This window comes from Zosterops lateralis (genome assembly GCF_965231275.1).
Source record: "Zosterops lateralis genome assembly, chromosome: 9".
Classification (NCBI taxonomy): Eukaryota; Metazoa; Chordata; class Aves; order Passeriformes; family Zosteropidae; genus Zosterops; species Zosterops lateralis.
In genome coordinates this window covers 6,471,897-6,491,439 of record NC_139769.1, presented here as the reverse complement: position 1 = coordinate 6,491,439, position 19,543 = coordinate 6,471,897, and the positions used below count along the sequence as shown (strand labels likewise).

At 36.2% G+C, this 19,543-nt stretch overlaps 1 protein-coding gene across 4 annotated transcripts in view; it reads right to left on the bottom strand.

Annotated features, from left to right (window-relative positions):
• FAF1 (Fas associated factor 1) overlaps positions 1-19,543 on the bottom strand; it is a 148,461-nt gene that overhangs the window by 41,834 nt on the left and 87,084 nt on the right. For all 4 annotated transcript variants that reach the window (XM_083867859.1, XM_083867862.1, XM_083867860.1 and 1 more), the window contains exons 9-12: positions 8,682-8,777; positions 7,913-8,039; positions 6,997-7,060; positions 5,971-6,052 (exon numbers count right to left, since the gene is read on the bottom strand). In XM_083867859.1, coding sequence (XP_083723985.1) covers positions 5,971-6,052; positions 6,997-7,060; positions 7,913-8,039; positions 8,682-8,777 — 369 coding nt within the window. The remainder of the gene's footprint in view (positions 1-5,970; positions 6,053-6,996; positions 7,061-7,912; positions 8,040-8,681; positions 8,778-19,543) is intronic.

The window sequence follows — 19,543 nt, the reverse complement described above, 5'->3', positions numbered from 1 at the left end:
CTCTCTCTAAACCCTTAATCTTTCCTTTGTGGTGGCACTGCTTTGTGGTAAGCGGATGGCTTTGCTCTCCTCTTTTCACTGGGAGCGGACAGAAAAAAAGGCTCTTGAGAAACACTTTTACTTCCAAAGAAACAACCCCATGAAACTGTTAAATATGAGATTCCGTACAACAGAATGTTTCAAAATATGTACAGTTCTAGGCTTAAAGATTTAGGGACAAATTTTAGTAAACAGAACAGGCACAAACACAATGGAGGTTTACACTGAGTTACTTCCCAAGGGAATGTAATTTCTGTTGCATCAACAAATCTCACCATGCAAAGACTAAACTCCACCACATATAAAAGACTGTACTTGTAGCTGATACTTCATCCAAAATGTTAAGAGTGGGCACAGGCATACTGCAATAACAAATACCAAGAGGTAGCAGGAGGAAGTGCTAAAACATGATTTTAAAAAATATTTGTGAAAACTGGGGGCATTTTTTCCTTGGAAAAATGCGTGATTGCAAAAGGCTCACAGCTTGAAGTTTGTTGTTGCGGCTCTTGTTGTGTGGGTTTGTTTTCCCGTGTGTTTATTTTACTAACCCATGGTAGCACGTATTTATAAGCAAGTTTTGGTTGTGTTTATTTCAAGCCTTTGTAAAGTCAGAGTAAATTCTAGGATTCTATTATGACTAATACTGGGTATTTTTCAGTCAATACTATTAAAACAGCCTTACAGAACTGTTGAACAGTCTCAAATTCCACAAAAAAAGCCCACTAATGGAGCACTAAGACTGTTCTGTGTTGGATTTTTCAAAAATGTGAGTCAGAGGTTATATACTTAGCATGAAAATTTTAACCAAGAAAAAAAATACAACAGGGAAAAACTTTTACTAGTCCCTACAAAGGTATGGGATACCAGAAAGGTTTTAAGCACTGAATACCTGATGGACTTACAAAAGCCTTAGAACTTGAGGAACTTAGGCCACAAAGAGATGCATTTTTCAGAGTATGTGCATGCTGAAGACCAGGCATTTTAAAGCTTCAGAGAAGTTAACACACTCGGTACAGAATTAGAAGAAAAGTTGTCACTGATGCAAAGTTGAAGGAAAAGTTGTCACTGAGGCAAAAACCCCATAGATCATGAGGTGACTAAATTGGCATCAGTGGGTAATGGGGTTTCTAAGCTTCTCAGCCAGTTCCTAATACTGTGAGTAACTCAGTTAACTCACAAGAATATGAACTTGAATGGGAACAGCAATGCAATCGTAAGGGTCATCAAAACCACAGACCTGAACAATTATTTTTGAATCTCAGGTTTGTAAGTTCAAGTAATGACTGAGACAATAAAGTTCATGACGTAACAGCTACTAGGGGCATGAATGTTCTGTCAATAGGTTTTATGAAGTGAAAACTAATTCCAGTAAACAGAGGGACACATTTGCACTTTAAATCTTTGGAGTGCACAGTCTGATCCACCTGTCCAAGGTGATCTTGGAGCTCATGGGATCAGCCTTGGACTCAGCTACTTTACCTAGCCTTGTAGAACAGATCTGGAAAAAACTGTACCCCATAGGTTCCTAAAGTAGGAGTGAGGTGTAAAATTCTGATCCCATATTTTGTATTAAACATGGCATAAGACACCCCCAAACTAGCTCCTAGTTTAATCTTCCTGTAATTTTACCTTTCCGTAAAACATCTCATCTCAAAAACCATCAGTGATGAAGAACCCACAGGAACCATGGCAAGGTGTTCAAACAGCTACCCACTCTCCCAGGTAAAGGTGTGTTAAAGCCTGATTTAATCTACTTTCATCTTCCAACTATTTGATCCTATTATACTCTTGTATCTCCATTTCAATCAATTGCACCTGTAGTGATATCTTACATAATGCAAATAATATCCAGTAATTAACACCAAACTCAGGTAAGATCTATAATCACAAGCTTTGAAAGAAGAGAAAATGTAGAGTGAGGCAGACAAGTTCAAAAACCATCCATTATTTAGTATCAAATACAGGGGATGCTGAGGAGAGATCCATACCCAGGAGCAACCCCCCAGATATGAAAGATGAAGCTACTCTTTAGATAGGAAAGATGAAAGGTGTGTAGGCAAACAGTGAAGCTACTAAACTGGTAAGTTACAGCAGAGATGTCTAAACAATAGTTATCTACAAATTTAGTAATAATTTACAAATTGAAGAACAGAACTGCTAATATACATCAGGTAAGACTGGAAAGAAAATTATGACTAACATGGGACTTAACTGGAGCTTATGGACTGTTATTTACCATAGTGCAGCTGCTTCACTCTTCCTGAAAACCTAGAATTACACTTTTATACCTGTCCTCCAGTTTCAACCAGACCATGTACATTAGTGGTCAGGTTATTTATGTTTAATCAGAATTTGTAAAATGGTAATTCCTCCAGCTGTAATCTGTAGTAAGTTCAGTATAAACTTAATTAGCTGAAATAATAAGGGACATTTTTATGAGTTATACAGATAAAAATGATGCTACAGAAAGCCCTGTAGGAAGGAATATTCTGCTACCACCAAGAAAAAGAGGGGAAAAAAAGCTTTTATTTGAACACACCAAATCATGAAAGGAGCATACTTTGCTCTAGGTATTCAGGAAATAAAGAACCCATATGTGAGAGAGATAGTGCTGCCTCTAAATTGAACCTAAAAGACAGAATTCAAGGAGAAGAAAAACACGATTCATTTTCAGAATGCAGGAATATATATTGAGGTGACAATACCAATCTGTGCTAAGAGAGATGTTTCACATATTTATTAAAAGTCAGTGGACAGAAAGGTTGAGAGAGGAGCAGGAGGTGAGCTGACAGAGGTATATAAAGATAAGAGCTCCTGAAAAGGCAAAGGCAATGTCTTTATTCTTTCTCTTAATAAAAGAGTATAAAAATGAAAAGACAAACAAACTCTAACAAAAGAAAAGACTTTAGTATGACTCACATATATAACTCAATCAGCTTCAATATAGCAATTAAAATCCAGTATTAATAACAATATCAACATAAATTAGGATAAACCCCCTTATGTCTCAGAACACAAGACACCCACAAACTGCTTTCAGACACGCAGACACCTCCCTTAAACACCTTGTTAAAAAATGTCTATTATAGGATTTCTTCCATGGCATTGGATGCAGCAATTCCTATGGCAGTGCAGCTCTGTAACAAGAGTAAGTTCATTCTTCAAAAACTCAGTGATAGGAAAACTCTTCTGTCCAATAGACAGAGGAAGACTTTCACAAAAAACCAGCGTAACTGTTAATTTAACAAACCTCTGTCTCTCTTTCTCTTCCTGACTCCATTAAAAGGAATACTGAAAATATTTTCTTGTCATCTATACAATAAGCCTTGGAAATGGATGCACAACACCCTTAACTGTCAGGCTGCCGGAGGCAGCCGGGAATTTCATGGCCAAGTTGTTAAAAGAAGACTCTGTATCTTGGGTATTTTATTTTTGTGGTAAAGAGTTATACAGGTTTTAAAGCAGAGCTACATTTGACCTCATTCCACCTCTCTTACCAAAAACTGGCATTGTTGTGGCAGCAGTTGCTCCAAAGGTTAAAAGATACCCATCATGTACGTTAATCTTCACTGGCCAATGATTCAAACACAGCAGACAAAAATCTCCACTTCTTTTACAAGTTATTTCTTTTTCAAGCAACATTTTGTTAAATAACTATGAATCACCATCCTTTCCAACAGATAAAAAGATGAGATTTAAAAGGAAACATCTATTTTCATAAAAAGAAACTGAACTCATATTCTGCATTCAAAACACATGTTCTGACATAAGTTAATTTTCTCAAAATAACCCAATTTAAAATATTTCTGGAAAAAAAGCTTCATGTTTATATACACTGGGATTTTTATTTTTTTTTTTTAGGCAAAAAGTACCCACAATACAGATTTAAAGCACAGCTGATGGCTGTCTCACTAGACATGAACTGTAGAGTGCACCTTCTGCTCTGGACAGCGTTGAGAATTTGTCAAGAAAAGGCCAAGATCTCTGAGCACTCAAGCTGCCAAGTGCTCTCAAATTAAATCAGTTTGAAGCGGTTTTCATTAAGATGGATTGAGTGTGGCATCGTGAGAAACACTCTATCAAATGTAGTGTTTTACTTAGTGATTAAGTATATACCAGTTGATGAAGCTGCCCAAATCCTTCGTAATCCCACCACTCCAATAAACATTTAATGAGTATATAAGTTCAAAAAGCCTAGTAGAGGATTTAAACCTTCAATCTTGTTTTTATTTACTCTTGGAACTCAATTTCTCACTTCAAGTGAAGAATGCTGGTGCTCATCTGTTGCCCTGGTAAAATTAAGTGTCCTCCATAGTATAAATTAGAAGACAAGACACACAGGTTGCAATTTCTCCAAAGCTTTTTTTTTTTTTTTTAATACTGATATATATATTTAATTATATTATGAAATTAAATTATAAAATTATGAAATAATGTGTCCCTTTCCTCAATTCTGAATTCCAGGAGCCAGTAATGAAAAAATTACTTTGTAGCCAGGAAAAGCAATGAAAATAAATGGTATTTCCACATTCTCGTATCTTTGCCTAAAATCAGAATGTTACAATAAAAATAATGCCATTCTAAAGGTGGGAGGGAGCGCTTTCAAAATAAGGCAATATTCAGAAAAAACTCAAAAGTAAAAAAAAAAAACCACAAACAAAAATTAATATGCTTCTAAATATATACATACATACATATATATACACACACACACACACATATATATATATATGTAATGGTTTTATTGTGATGATGACCTGGTCTGAATAAACCACAAAATATTAAAAATGTAAGGTGACATGAATTTCAGAAATGCTGTGTAAGTAGCACAAGAAGTACTCTGAGTAACAACAGAAAAAAAAGTAACTGCATTGCATTAATACCAGATTTATAGGCAGAAAACTATTTATAAAAGTTCTTAATGAGCTTTCGTCCACCATTACAACTGATACACTGTCAACCATTTCTGATGACATGACACAAAATGAACTTCCCAACTCACACTCTTTTCTTGTTCAATTCATGGGATTTTTTTTTCTCTGTGCAAATGAGGATATGAAAATATTCACTAAACTTAGAGTGTTAAGTATGTGTCAACTTCAGCTATATAGTGTGGATTTATAACTCTCACACTTATCAGAACAGCCCCTAACATAATACAGAGGCTTCCAATATGAATAACTACATTCTTCATTTTAAAATTAAACATCTATCAAGAAAACAAAAAGTAAATTTAAACAGCATGATTTTCTTGTTTGTGTTTCAGCTTTATCTGTGCTTAATTATGCAGGGTTTTGGGTTTCTCCTTAGTGAATCAAGTCACCAAAACTTAAATAAACTGTCCCCATTCTAATTTTATTGAAATACTGATTTTAAAACTGCGCATGGAATAACAGAAACTTGAGATGCCTGGTTGGATGTACAGAAAAACTAAACAACCAAATCTTGGTAGTGGAGCTTATACTTGGCAGATAAAGGCTGTACAAAGAGGAAAAAAAAAGCACACTGTATTTCAGAGACCTTTCAATTTAAATTTACAATTTCATTAGCCATTCTTCAAAGGAGTTACCAACATGCAACAGTGAACTTGTCAACCACAAGACTCACAGGCAGGGTTATCTGGTGCTAGGACACCATTATTTCAGGAAGAAAAGGGAGGAGGGGAAAAGAAAAAGAGTAGCTTTGACAACTAAAGAACTCCAGTAAAAATACAGCCTGAATGATTAGAAAGCATCAGTTACTCACTGCAATTTCAGCAACCACCAAGGTAAGTATTTTAGTCACTCAACTGAATGAGTACAACTCGTCTCGAACAATAGAAGCAAAACAATTCCAAAATGTAGCTCAGCTTTTCAAAAATAAAGATGAAACCCTTAGGATGATTTCCATTCTTCCACTATATTAAATAAAGTAGTTTTAATAAACACTTACATCTCTAGCTTTCCCATAGAAGGCTTCTTGAAAAGCAGCCTCTAATGATCCAATAAAATAAACAGGATGGCAGTCACCATATCTATTTGAGATAAAATTTCCATTTAATAAAAAAATTACAAAATCAAGCAATTTCAATATTCTACTTTTTCATATATTCTGTAAATATAATGCATTGGCTAAACCTTTAGAAAAAATGAAGCATTACACTTCTAAAGGACAGAAAGGAAATACTTAGGACCCATTGGTTTTCTTACATTGAAAAACTCAAAGTAATGAACTGCTACCTTACAAACTTTATCATAAAAACATTCTGTTTACACAAGTAGATACCTTTAGTTCTACACTATCTTCTATACAATTTTTCAATCATAACTTATTTCCTCTCTTTATTATATACTTAAAGGTTAATTGAAGGCTATTCTTGCATTACATATGAATCCATCTCATACATATACAGGAATATTTCATCACAGGAGTGAAAACAGAAGGCACATAAACTTTGCATCAGTTTGCAGCTTCTATCTATTTAATGAAACAAGCAACTGTTTAACAGTGCTTGATTTGGCAGTATAAAGTTTTTCAAAAATCCAGAATTTCTATGGTTTTTTTAAAAGTCAAAATTTACCCAACCACTCTGCTATTGTGAAAACTCTTACAGCAACTATGTATGTATTTTTCAATATTAATCAGTTTCAGCTTTTGTGTTCCTGCATATCATAATAAAATGATCATATATAACCAGTCTTTCTCATCCTTCTAGACTTTAACATAACTAAGTAATGGTACTATATAGCGGCAAAATAAATAAGAGAAGAATCAACCACTCCAGCTTGGGCTGAGAAACAATTTTATTTCAGAAACAGTTCTAGTAGCAGAGTTAGAATTAAAATAAATTAGGTTAGGAAGTCCGAATATGCTATAATCTCACAAGAAAACATGTACACTTGGTTTATTTTTATTTTCATTATTTACTAACTTTAACTTAGTTTGTAATAAGAATGGCAGTTAACAGGCTAATCTTACCTTGAAGAAAACTCTGCTGTAAATTGTAATAAGGCATCTCCTTCATTTTCAGCATTTTCTGGCACTTAAAAAAAATGAAGAAAAAGAAATGCAACTTTATGAGAACAGGTTGTAATATGCAAACACATTCACATCACAGGTATTTCACGTTCCCAGCTTACTGAAGTGTTACCAATAGACCAGATAAAACTTCACAAAAGACTATCAACTATGAACCTTTCCAAAGACAAGAAATTTCCAGAGGGTCTCATGAATATATTCAGATTTTTCAAACAGTAAAATCCTCAGGTCCAGTGTAATATAATGCATCACTTGCCCAGAGTTAGCACTCTGGACTTACTTTAAGGCTTGAAAGCCTCGACCCTTTCTATCCATAAGGTTTAAAAGTTTTCCATATTATTACATTTATTTACTGTCAAAAAACTCCTAATGAAGTAACACTAATGCAAGCCTAAAGTAAATAAAGAGATGTAAGAATTGTATGTAGGAGGTAACTGACTGCTCCTGCTCAATTCTGTTCATAATTCAAGGGCAAACAATCACTAAGAAACTTGATTAACATAAGGACTAAAACTTTAATAAAAAATAGAATCTGTAGAATTTTCAAAACAGAGAAGTGGAAATCTAATTAACTACAGGTGCATTTGGATAGAGATCACAATTTCTCTGACTATTTTAAGTTAAAATTCTCACCAATTTTAAGTTATTCTTCAGTTGCAAGGTTCAAAATTTCCCTCCACGGAAAGGTGCTTTTATAGTTGCCAGTATTTTCCTTTGATACATCCATCAGACATGACATCCAAACAATTCTACCATTCCTATCAAAAGATACTTTCCAGTTTCTAATTCTACAGACTCCTCCCACCCCTCTGCCTTCACCTCTGCTGTACAATCTCCAGTTAATTGTAACTCTTACTCATTGGCGATTTCCTCAAGGCAGATGATGCTACTCCAAACATTTCTCCATCATCAACTCCAAACTCAGTAGCATCTTCAAAGTCATCTCCATCACTATCACTAACCATATGAACATCAGTGCATTGCTGTATAAAAACAAAACCCAAAACCCCCCTGTAAGCTTCTGTTTCAGACATTTTCAGTGAAATACAAAATACATCCACAGTGATAAATACTTATATATTTCTATAAACACATACTGCAGTTTAATTTACTATTTTATACTGCATTATCAAAGGTAATTTTTAACAGAAGTCTGGTTGACAGAAATATTATGTGACAAAATGTGTTATTAAAGAATCTCTGCATACATATAGTTGAGCAAATTTTATCCAAAGCTAATACTGTTTTCCTTTTAATGGTACCAGGTCCCACTGCATAAGAAAAAGTGAGAAAAGCCACACAGTGGTGACTTTTATATTGGTATTTGGCATACCAATATCAAGGAGAAAAATCAATATTTTAGTGCAAGGAGCTAAGGACTCCTCTCCCACAGTCAGATGCTCTGCTGGGATTTGCTTGCTTTGTTTTTCCTCTTTTTCTTCCATGACTCATTTACCCAGTTCCTCACTTTGCCACAATTACATGCTGCAGGAACTGCAAATGGATTGTTGTAAGATACAATTCTACTGACACACTTGACTACAGGAGGGATGGTGACCACTGCACACCGAGGCGTCCCTGCCTCTTCCTAGAGCAGACTGGCAAAACAAAGATGATGTCCTTACCTCCTCTGACTGTTCCCTTGTTTGTACAGGTGAAGATCTTCTTCCAACTGTGAGTCGATGGCAAGGAAATGTCAGTCCTGACGCAGCTAAAGTCATCTGCAAAGCAAGCAATGGTTCTTCATTAAATCCACAGTCTCAATTAAAGGCTGGGGGGAGGGTTTAAGGTTGTTTGGAGATTCAAATTAAAGACTGTGTATTTAAACATATATTAAGAAGCCTGAAAAAAAAATTATTCCATACATTAAAATATTTGAGGAAACATCAACTGAGTTTTACTGAGGTGTATGCACAGAGTATAAAACCTAACTCCACAGAACTGCAAATTTCAAAGTGCCTTGAATTGTTATTTTCTCCTAAATCAGTACTGAAGTTTGAAATGTTACTGAACATGCCAACTTTTACAGTGCTATGCTTTGATGCAAATGTAGATTTTTTAAATTGTTTATTAAGAAGCAATTGTTAAAGTAAAGATGCTAAGTATTGATACAAGTAATTTAAAAGAGTTAAATAATCTTGAAAAAAATTGTATTTTGAAAGATCTGTTTATCAGCAGACATTGCAATAGACACAATCACATTGGCAACTTAAAAAATACATTTATTCCCCTTTTTGGTAATTTTAAATGTCAAGGGTGCAGACCATGTTCCTCACATGAACAAAAACACACAACCCAAACTGGTGACACTGCAGTCAGCACAGTCCACAGGATTGATGTTCAGCAGCCAGTGCCAACAGAAACAGCACTTCTGCCCTTTGCTGTGTGCCTAAATCTCAATTTTTAAGAGCTACCAATAGAAAAATTCTACTGTCATTTGAAAGACAAAATTATAATGATGCCTGCAAACACACAGCAATAACATTTGAAAATCTGGTCCTGTATTGCATTTTAAAAAATGCTCTAATTGTAATGCCTAAAAATGAGAACTGTCTACTCTGTGACCAGAACCACCTGTGCCATCCCTGCATTTGAAGCTTCTGCCCAGCCTCCTGCCTCTTCTGGAGAGCACATTAGTCCAGGAGAAGCGAGCTTGATGACCACAAACAGCAATTGCAGAAGCATCTAAGACCTATCTGGACTGATTTTACAATGTGAATAGCTCCTAAATAAAGATAATTGATTATTTTTTGCAAAGTATTTAATGCTATGCAATTTTCAGTGATGAGAAGGGTAGACCTGGCTGGATGTTTAAAACATCATTTCTAATGGTTCCTTCAGATGAAACACAGAGAGGACAGAAAAGCAGCTAGATACTGTAAAACTTGTTAGTATTTTTGCAGGGCACAGATGAAAGATTTACACTATACATTTCAGAAATATAGCACTCTCCTAACTGGACTGTAAAAACATTAAGGTAAAATAAATTTCAATCATTCTCAACAAAAATCCAAGAACAAATCATAAGCCTTAAATTTCATTTACTGCCATGAGCACTGAAAATACCCCATTTATTTTTTTATACATAATTCAGAGCGACTTTCTCACTGGTCTGCTAGAACTCGCAAAGATTTAATTTGCTGCAGGTTGAAGCAGGCTGATTAAGCAGGCTGGTTACCAAATGAATGTTAACCTGTCTGAACTAGCCTACTGTCACATTCTCACAGCAAGGTTAAACACAAGTTTAGCTGTGTAAAAAGCCCAGGAATCGTCTTAAAGGAAGTGAGTTATAATATTCTGGAGCAAATGAAATATTAAAGACGACACACAGGTCTACACCAATTATCTATGAAACTCCTGTGACAAGAGGACAGGAACTGCATTCTCTATAATAATCCACCATTTCCATTATTATTTTTATAAGCTTTTAATAATAAACAAAATCCAACTGTTATAAAACCTGAAACTTTGCCCTGTAGTTATCACACTATATGAAATGCTGGTAAAACACACACACATTAACCACACACAGACTACAGTTCCCTCTCTCACAGCATCAAATACCCTGACAGATGCCTGGAAAGGCTCCCGGGCTCTTTTACGTGCACATTAAAGAGAGAGTGGTAAGATCAAGCAGGCAGTTATTGTGCTGCTTCATCACTTGGCCCAATTGCAGGGTGTTGCAATTCCAATTTGCAACCCTATATTATAGTGTCAAAGCGTCTCTCAAACATGAGCTAACAGCAGAAGGGGTTCCACATCAGAGCCTGTTTCATCCTACTCTCCAGACAGTTGCTGGAATGTTGGGGGTTTGTGCACACTGGTGTGAGAAATCACCCTCTCATTTGCTTTTTTTTTTTCTTTCTGAGAAGTTGTTTTTTTTTTGCAAAAGAAATAGCAGCTCTGCCTTAATTCTAAAATAAACGAGAGGCATCAACATCCTTCTAAAACAAAGCTATCTTCATCCAAAGATAGAGAGTTCTCTTGCAAAGCAAGACTCTTGCACCACAAAAGCTCAAGCTTTATTTTGGGAATCATAAAAACACCAAGACTAAGAAAAAGATTGTTTTCCAGGCAGCTCAGCAAACCTTTTCCCTTCTCCTAGTACTGTGAATGCAGACCAAGGTACTGATGGGAACACCACTGAAATGTCTCAGCGGCAAGAACTGTGGATCTCACCCTGCTCTTGGAGAGGTTTTTCTTTCTGAATATTGTACCTGCCACCTCCAAACAGAGATACAGAACATTATCATTGCAATAAATTATCGTTGTGTTTCAGCCACCTTCTCATGGGAATGGACAAAACCTTTACACCAACTCCAAAACTGAAAAAGCTGGTTCATAGCCTGAGTACCTCAATACCCATATTCTACAGCTTATGAGCCCATCTGGCTGTGAAAAATACTCAAAAGTCAGTCACTTTTCTGAATTTTTCTTTTTTTTTGCAAGAATCACCACTATGTGGGTAGCAGAGCTTGAATGGGATGGCTTCCACATGCACAAGAAAAGACACTGAAAATGCATTTGCAGGACTCGTGCATGAATGACAAGCTAGGTATGTTATGAAAGAAATAATACACTAAAGCAAAAATAATTGTTACTCTATTTTTTTAGGCAGGGAACCCATGCATGTGGAAATCAAACTGTCTCAGAACTCAAAGGTACATGAGGTAGAGAATGAAACTAAACTAGAAATAAGGAAAATTACTTGCAAAAAATAACTCCAGAGCCAGATCCTTTGTCCAACACTGTGTAGACACTGCTTGTGCTTATTTAAAGTTTAAATAGTCTCATTTGGCTTCCCATAGCTTTTAAGGAGAGGGACAATAAAATTCAGTATTTCAAACATTTCAGGGAGAGTGGCAGGAGAGTCTCCTTTTAGGAGACAGCAGAGATAATAAATGGATTCAATATCTCTGGTATTCAAAAAGGTAATGGTACAATCTGGACTAAAAGTGCACAAAACGTTACTTGAAATAGGCTTTACCTACTAAGAGAAAGATCACTACAAAATCTAACAATTTAGAGAGGAAAGAAATAGTGTGGTGCTCACTTGTGCTTTCCAACTCTAAGACACTAATACTATTTGTAAATGCTCAGTGTGAGATGATTTGTTTTTCAATTGCCAGCATTAGCAATTGAGGGATAAAATTAAGCAACATTTTTTTCTGATCCAAACATGCAGGATTCTTTGTCAACCTTCCAGATTAACCCAGAAATATTTGCCAAATCTGGAGTGAGACCAGATGCTTTAAACAATAAATTATTCTTCATGTTAGAAAGTATTAGTTTTATGTAGAAGCTTCTAGAAATACAATTCAGAATGACCTAAACCCTCTATTTTTCCCCAAATATTTCATGATACAAATATGTCTGCAGGAGAGAAAGAAATCATTGAGAGCATGTAATTCCAGAGTGCTGCCATCTCATGCTCAGAAAAATATGAAATATTGCAAGCCTATAATCTCAAAACCTTGTATCTTCTAGAAAGAGTTTGTTGGCACAACTTGATTCCCACTCTTGCAGACTTCTGACATTACAAATGAAGGAACAAACTCAGTCTCTTGTGCCAGTCCAGAGATATTTAATCAAGATGCTGAAGATGTGAGAAAGATAAACAGTAGAAGGAACGTGAAGGAACGATACCAGCAGAGAACTCCAGCTGCAGAATTCACTCCACTGAGAAATGCTGATACAAAAATTATGAGCTTGGTGGACTGCATCAGGAAAGGAGTAATTGGATAAGACAAATTGGCCTTCCTCATGTTCAGCCACACACTGATGGAGACAAACAGCATCTCCAAAGAGATTTGAATAGCAATTATACCTAATGAGAAAAGTGAAGGAAGCTGTAAGAGCTTTCTAATGCCTTACAGAATATAGCTGGGACATCCAAAGTGCTGCTTAAGGCAATAATCTGGAAAGAATGGGACATTCTTCCTCATCCTCAGTTAGTTATTGAGAGCTTGTGCTGTTCACAGGATATTTGCCATCAAGGGATCCCACCTCTGCAAAGGGATAAAACTTTTCATCAACAAGAACTATTCAGAACAAGCAAGTATCGTGTTTAAGGAAGGTAGGAATATTGGTTTATTTTGTGCTCTTTGTTAAGCTTTGGTTGTTACAAGAGCAATGAGGGTTTTGAGATTTTGGAGTGTGTGGCACTCTGATTTGCTTCAATGCACATTAATGCATCTATCTGAACATACACTTACCTCTTAATCAGGGCAAGTTATTAAATGGAGCCCTTCAGCTGTATTACCCAGTACTTTGCAATTAAAAAAAAAAACCAACAAAAAACCAACAAAAAACACAACAGCTTCTGGCTGTTTAAAAGACCACTGTTTGAGTCACTGTAACAAGGTAATTTTACTGTTCAAACTACTCAAATGACAAATTCTTTCCAACTCACTGGAGAAGTATTTTTCCATGACAAAATATTTTCTAATACCATTTTTTTGGGCGTAAAGTATATTTTCTTGATCATTTGTTCTCAGAAATTCAAAGGTCAAACTGTAAATCTTACAAAGCATCAGACAGAAATTCAGAGAACACTTGATCCATACACAAAGGAGAAGATTCTATCAATGATGCCAGATTTCACTTGCACACACACACCAAGTGAAGCAACAGGCATTATCTGACAATGGCAAGCCAAAACCAAAACCTTACAGTGGACAAACCTTCTGGATTTTTAATATAAAAAGATCCTAAAAAGAAAGGTAATTTCTGTATAACGTCACTGCTATGAATCAGTCCAATTATTCAAGTAGCTGAAGTTCTAATACAGAATTATGTTGGGCTGTATACCACCTGCTTCAATAGGAAACTAAACAGGACAACTCTCATAGCATGATTTTCTACTGAAGTAAAGGAAAAAAATCCATTTTCTGCTTTTAATACTCAGAGATAAAGTAAGCAAACAAGATTCTAGTGTACAAAATAAAAAGCATGTTTTCCGATACTTGACTCTCCCCCATAAATCTCCCATAAAAAGGGCTCATTCTAAAGGTTGCTTAGCAGGCTGCAGTACACACATGGGGGTTTGTAATACACATTTAGCACACAAAAAAAATTTCAATCAGAAACGAATGCAGTGTTACCTACAGACTGAAACCTAATCCTGGTTCAAATACTCCATGTGACAGCCCTTTCCTGGTGCCCAAAAAGTGAGTTGCTTACCATTTACTAGTTTGCCCACTGATACATGGCTTAAGAAATAAACATGACCAAGTACATTTTGTAACACTCAGTTATTCAAAATAACTTGAGAGGTGCCTGTAGCACAATACTCAACAAATGGCAGGTGTCTCCTCTTTGAAAATTTCACTCCCATATAATTCAATCGTTTTTCTCATTGGATTAATTACCATGATGGTTTTTTTCCCCTCATCAGTAAGAGAAGGGATAAAGATAGAGGGCTGAGCAAGGAGCATTATCAAGCATTTCAATTTTCATGTTAAATTTACTATTCTGTTATGTAACCTTTTATTACATCATAAGCTAATTTTCTGAGTATGATAAATGCCAATTTATCGGATGGATGGATGGATGGGTGGATGGATGGATTATCTTAAAGATACAGGATGAAAAGTTGCATTTTGAACACAACTACATGAAGTTTGAGAAGGAACAAAAAGTTTGAGAAGGAAGAAAAACTCTGAGAAGGAACATTTCTGTCCTTGTTCTATCAAATGTTCTTTGTATATGGTATTATTAGATGGACTTGGATAAAGGTGTTTTAGGGATCAAATGCTTTCATTGCCTAAGTGCACTGACAGTAGATAAGATAATAAGACAAATTATAAACCAATCTAGTTGGAACACCTAGAAAATAAGTTATTCTTCTTGCTATTTACCATCAGAGCTAGATTGGTCAGGTTGCTCCACAGCTGAGGCTCACTCACATTTCCATTTTCCTTTTGTAACCTATCCTTTTTGAGACTGAAGAAGGAAGGAAAAGCAGGGAATATTTGTATGGTGGACAGGATATAGCAATGAATGTGGCATATAGGAAAAATCCAAGTGTACAAAGCAGGGGGCAGAGGTAGAGCAAGTGACTGAAGTTTTGTTGTCACTTGAAATAGAAGAGTAGGCAGTTTTTCATTAAACAAACAGTTGAATAAAATTGTGGTTTCTAAGTGCATTGAGCATAGTCCCTACATGTGAATATTGAAGCAGGAGAAATAAGACTATGGGAACTCCAGCAATCTTTTGCAGTTCTCCAGAGATTATCAGATGGCTCCACACTCTTTGCTGGCTGGAGATCCATCCAACCAAAGAAACCAACCCATGCAAGAAGGAGGTGATGGATTTCCAAGCAACTAATGCCATTTCTGAGGCAACTCGAAGTCTCATCATTTCAAGAAAAATGACACTATGACACAAGAGAGTTTTCACATGAGCTTGTTCTTGCCACGGCTGCAGTTCCTGGTGTTTAACCAGGCATTGTTAACAGTGTGTGGGCAGCCTGCTATGCTCAGACAAACCCTCATTGAATTCCTTGGGAACAAACAGGTGGTCAACACTTCCAAACCCATCCCTTGCCTCTGCATAATGATTCAATAAATAACCTATCTTCTTTTCAATGTATAATCTCACAAAGGCAAAGTGACACATGGTTTTAGAATTCCTGCATGTTCATGTTTAAAAGTTATGTTTAAACCTCCAAGAGATTAAATATCAATGTTTATCTTTTGACTTGTTTTTTTCTCAAAAGTTAGCAAGTATTTTTCCAGTAGTAACAGACTGTAAAAATACTTCTATCCATACTGAAATACATAGTATACACACAACAAGTGTTATCACAACAACAAAGAGCAAGTATCCCAATGTAAAATGAAGGTACATTGCAATTCAAAAAGCAAATCTATTAAACACATTATTTTAGTTGACTGAAAGAAGGACTTTTTTCTACTATGCAATTAATTGATTCAGAAAGATTTACTACCCAGAACTGAAGTGCTCTCTTCAGTCTGTACTGCTCAACTAGACATTGTTATCCAAGTTCAGTACATAATATTAAAAAAAAAGAAATCAATCATCCAAAGCACATCTACTGCCATGTAAGCCTCCTTATCCCTATTGAATAACAATAAAAAGTGGATGTAATTCCACATTAGCCACTTTGTCTTTTGACATCAAATAGCATTAGCGGGGAAAAACAGTCAAGTATGCTTGAGGTTTGTTTGTTTTATTAAACTATTGCACAAATATGAAAATGAACAGAGGCATCTAAAAAATTTGACAGCCCTTGAAATTACTTCCTCTGGAAAATAACTTCATTTTCATTATGCCTCTTCAATAAAAAGAAAAAAAATCTTGACAGGTATTCAACATTTCATTTTAAACACTAACTGGATGAAAAAACCATCTCTAGCGTGGAGTGTGTTCAGGTTATAAATCAGTAATGCTTATTTTAACTCCTCACAAAGTGTTGTTGAGATAATTACTGCTGACAGCTTTATTCAAGGTTCATTTCACTTTTTCTACTATTTTTCCCCTGTTAGAAGTTCAGCAGGGCCCATGGGAAGATCCACCCCTCACACCTGTTAGGGTTCTTCATGTTACTGAGGCCAGTTTGGACACGTCACTTCAAATTAGCATTGTGCCAGAGTGCTGTGACAATTACTTATCGCAGGTTTAACTTGAAAAAAAGTTTCTAATCCAGCCACAAGAACAGTGTCAGAGTACGTAATTTAAACCTGTCAACACAGGTTGTAGGAAATTCATTCCAAGGATTTCGGTCATGTTCCCATGGTAGATCTCTGAACTATAATGAAGCTTAAAATCACAAAGGAATGCTATAGAGTTAAAACACAGAACCCAAAAGTTTAAAAAGCTCTGAACTGAAGGGGGGAAAAAAGTGTCTGAACTATTACTCATGTTTTAAAATTTGATCAATTCTTTAGATTAGGATTAAGTGACTGCCGTGTTAATTCTCCAAAATTCCAAAAGGCTGCTGCACAGGTATCTTATTTTGCTGCAGTGTGAAGGCACAATCCTGGCAGATCTTTACATGTGCTGAAAGCAGAAGTATGGTGAAGCAGCTCTGGAATCATCTTGAGGATGGTGTGGGAGGCTGGAGGAGATCCAAGACAGAGAGAGGAGGCCACTAGTGTCCTTCAGACACCCGTCGAGGGACGCTGGCACTGCAGCAACAGCCACTCTAAAGGCAGCTCCAAAAAACAACGAGATTCTTGTGAGCTTGAGAAAAAGTGGTGCCTGGTGCTCTGGGAACACCCAGCCCTGGTGTGCTGCTTGAACACACATGCCAATTTTTGCTACAGCCCCTGTTAATCACCAGCCGTGTTACTGTGCATCTACCCCTCTCGTTTGCTGGCTGAATGAAAACTATCCCTGGTTTTGATTATTTCTCATTTGACTGAGCCTAGTTAGGCAAATTAGGAATTAAAGCAGAAGGACAGCTACTGTAGTACTTAATGTTGCTTCAAACCACAAATATATTTAAAGGAAACAAAAAGAAAATAATATTTCCTCATACAACAGATTCTGCTAAAAAAGAGATATACTTGAGAGAGTAAAATAAATACCCATGATCACTTACAGAGCTCATTCTTGTTACACAAAAACTGTAAATATTAAAAAGGATGAAAAATCTGCCAAGCCATTTGCAGCTATTTGAAACACAGGGTAACAGAATTAAATAAACGCTGAAAGACCTGGAACACAGTTAAGTATAGACCATGAGGCTAATTGTGGATCTTGAGTTAATTACTTTCCACTGATACGTTTTCTCAATGGTCTTTTACATGAGTTTTTTCTTTCCTCAGTCTGAACCCCAAGGCAATTCAGCGTGCTAGCCTCCAAACTCTGGGTGATTCATTGTGTACTTCTGCCTTAGGATTTTTAGTTCATGCAGAGAAAGCCAGGCTTTCACATCAAGTTGATGTTAATGTGCACTGACAAAGCAACAGTAAAGGAGCTTCATGTTTGTCACAACGTGCACTCTTTAATTTAGTAATTGCTTTATACTGATATGCAAATAATGACACATTTCCCAAATTTCCAGCTCCTCAGCAATGCTTTCGCTAATTACTCAGTGGTTAAAACTTATGCATGTAAATTGGTTCAGTGAGTTTATTAATAAGTACACCTGTGTGAACTGATCTATAAAACACACATGCCTGGGAACAGGTCACAATTCACTGTACATTCCTGAAGGTCTCTGGAATTGAAAAAAAAAACTATTCTCTAACTAAAACAAGAAAAATTACAACTTAAAGAGTGTTATTCACAGATAGACTGGGATTCCCAACCTTTCCTGAACTAAAGAGAGACTGTCTTTGGGTGACAACAAATACCAGGAGTCAAAGCATCCATCGAGAAAGGGATCAAGGTAAAGAAAAGAAAAGGTCAATTTAAAAAAAAAGGACAGGAATCCCTCTAGCACCTGAAAACATGGGAAAGGGCCAGTGTCCACTCACCCATCAGCTCTCTGTGGACCACATGCTTTGAAGTCTGGTTATAGTGTTTAGTGGTACTGTGTATCCCTACTTTTGATACTTTTGTTAACATGAAAACTTCAGCTGCACTTAACATGGACTCAGACTCTTAACAATTGCAAGAATACTCAACAGAGTTAACCTGTCTTCCTATATTTCCTTTCCTCAAAATTGTCCTGTTTTGTTTGCTGGCTTTGATGTTCCAACACAGTCTGTTAAATTTCTGATATTTTCTTTATGTAACTGCCATAGAATATAGACAGCATAGTAATTGTTTTTACTGACTCTGACCTCAAACCACTTATTTTTCGCTATTCAGAAGAGATACAAAACCATTAACAGGTTTTTAAGCTCAGGAACAAGTAAAATAATAAACAGTATAAACTAACAACAATTCATCCACATCACATAATTGCCCACAGATATTCACAGATACACCTTGGGAACTGCTTTGCATTCACAGAGTATCAGCCAAATACTTGGCACATTCCTGCTCTATGGTGGGATGCCATTTAGTTCACATTGTACAATGCTTTGGATGGCAGAGAAGTGCCTGGATATGTTTCCAGCACTATATAATTCCTTGGCACAGTTCAAGCAGCTGTGCTAGCAGAACTCCTTCCAAAAAAATTGCTTCAAACACTGATAGGATTTTTATGCAGCCTCCTCTTCACGGATGTCAGAGGAATTGGATTTTTGCAATGTTAGCTCTTGAAAACACAGTGCTACTGACTTCTAAAAATGAGTTTCCAAAAAGGATGATTGTTTCCTATTTTCGTTTCTCTTACCTAGAATGTGTATCTTCTAGTGAAGTTCTGCTCTGCTTATAATAGTGGAGCTTCATTACAAAGAAACAAGCACCACTGTGATAATCCTCCAGGAATAATGCAATTACCACTTATCAAACAGGTGTCTGCTGTATTCCAAGGAGATTATCACTTCCTATTCTGCTCTCAGAGAGCACAGAATAAAAGAGAAGCTGCTACTATTAAACGACTAAGGGGAAAAGGAGTCTTTGATAA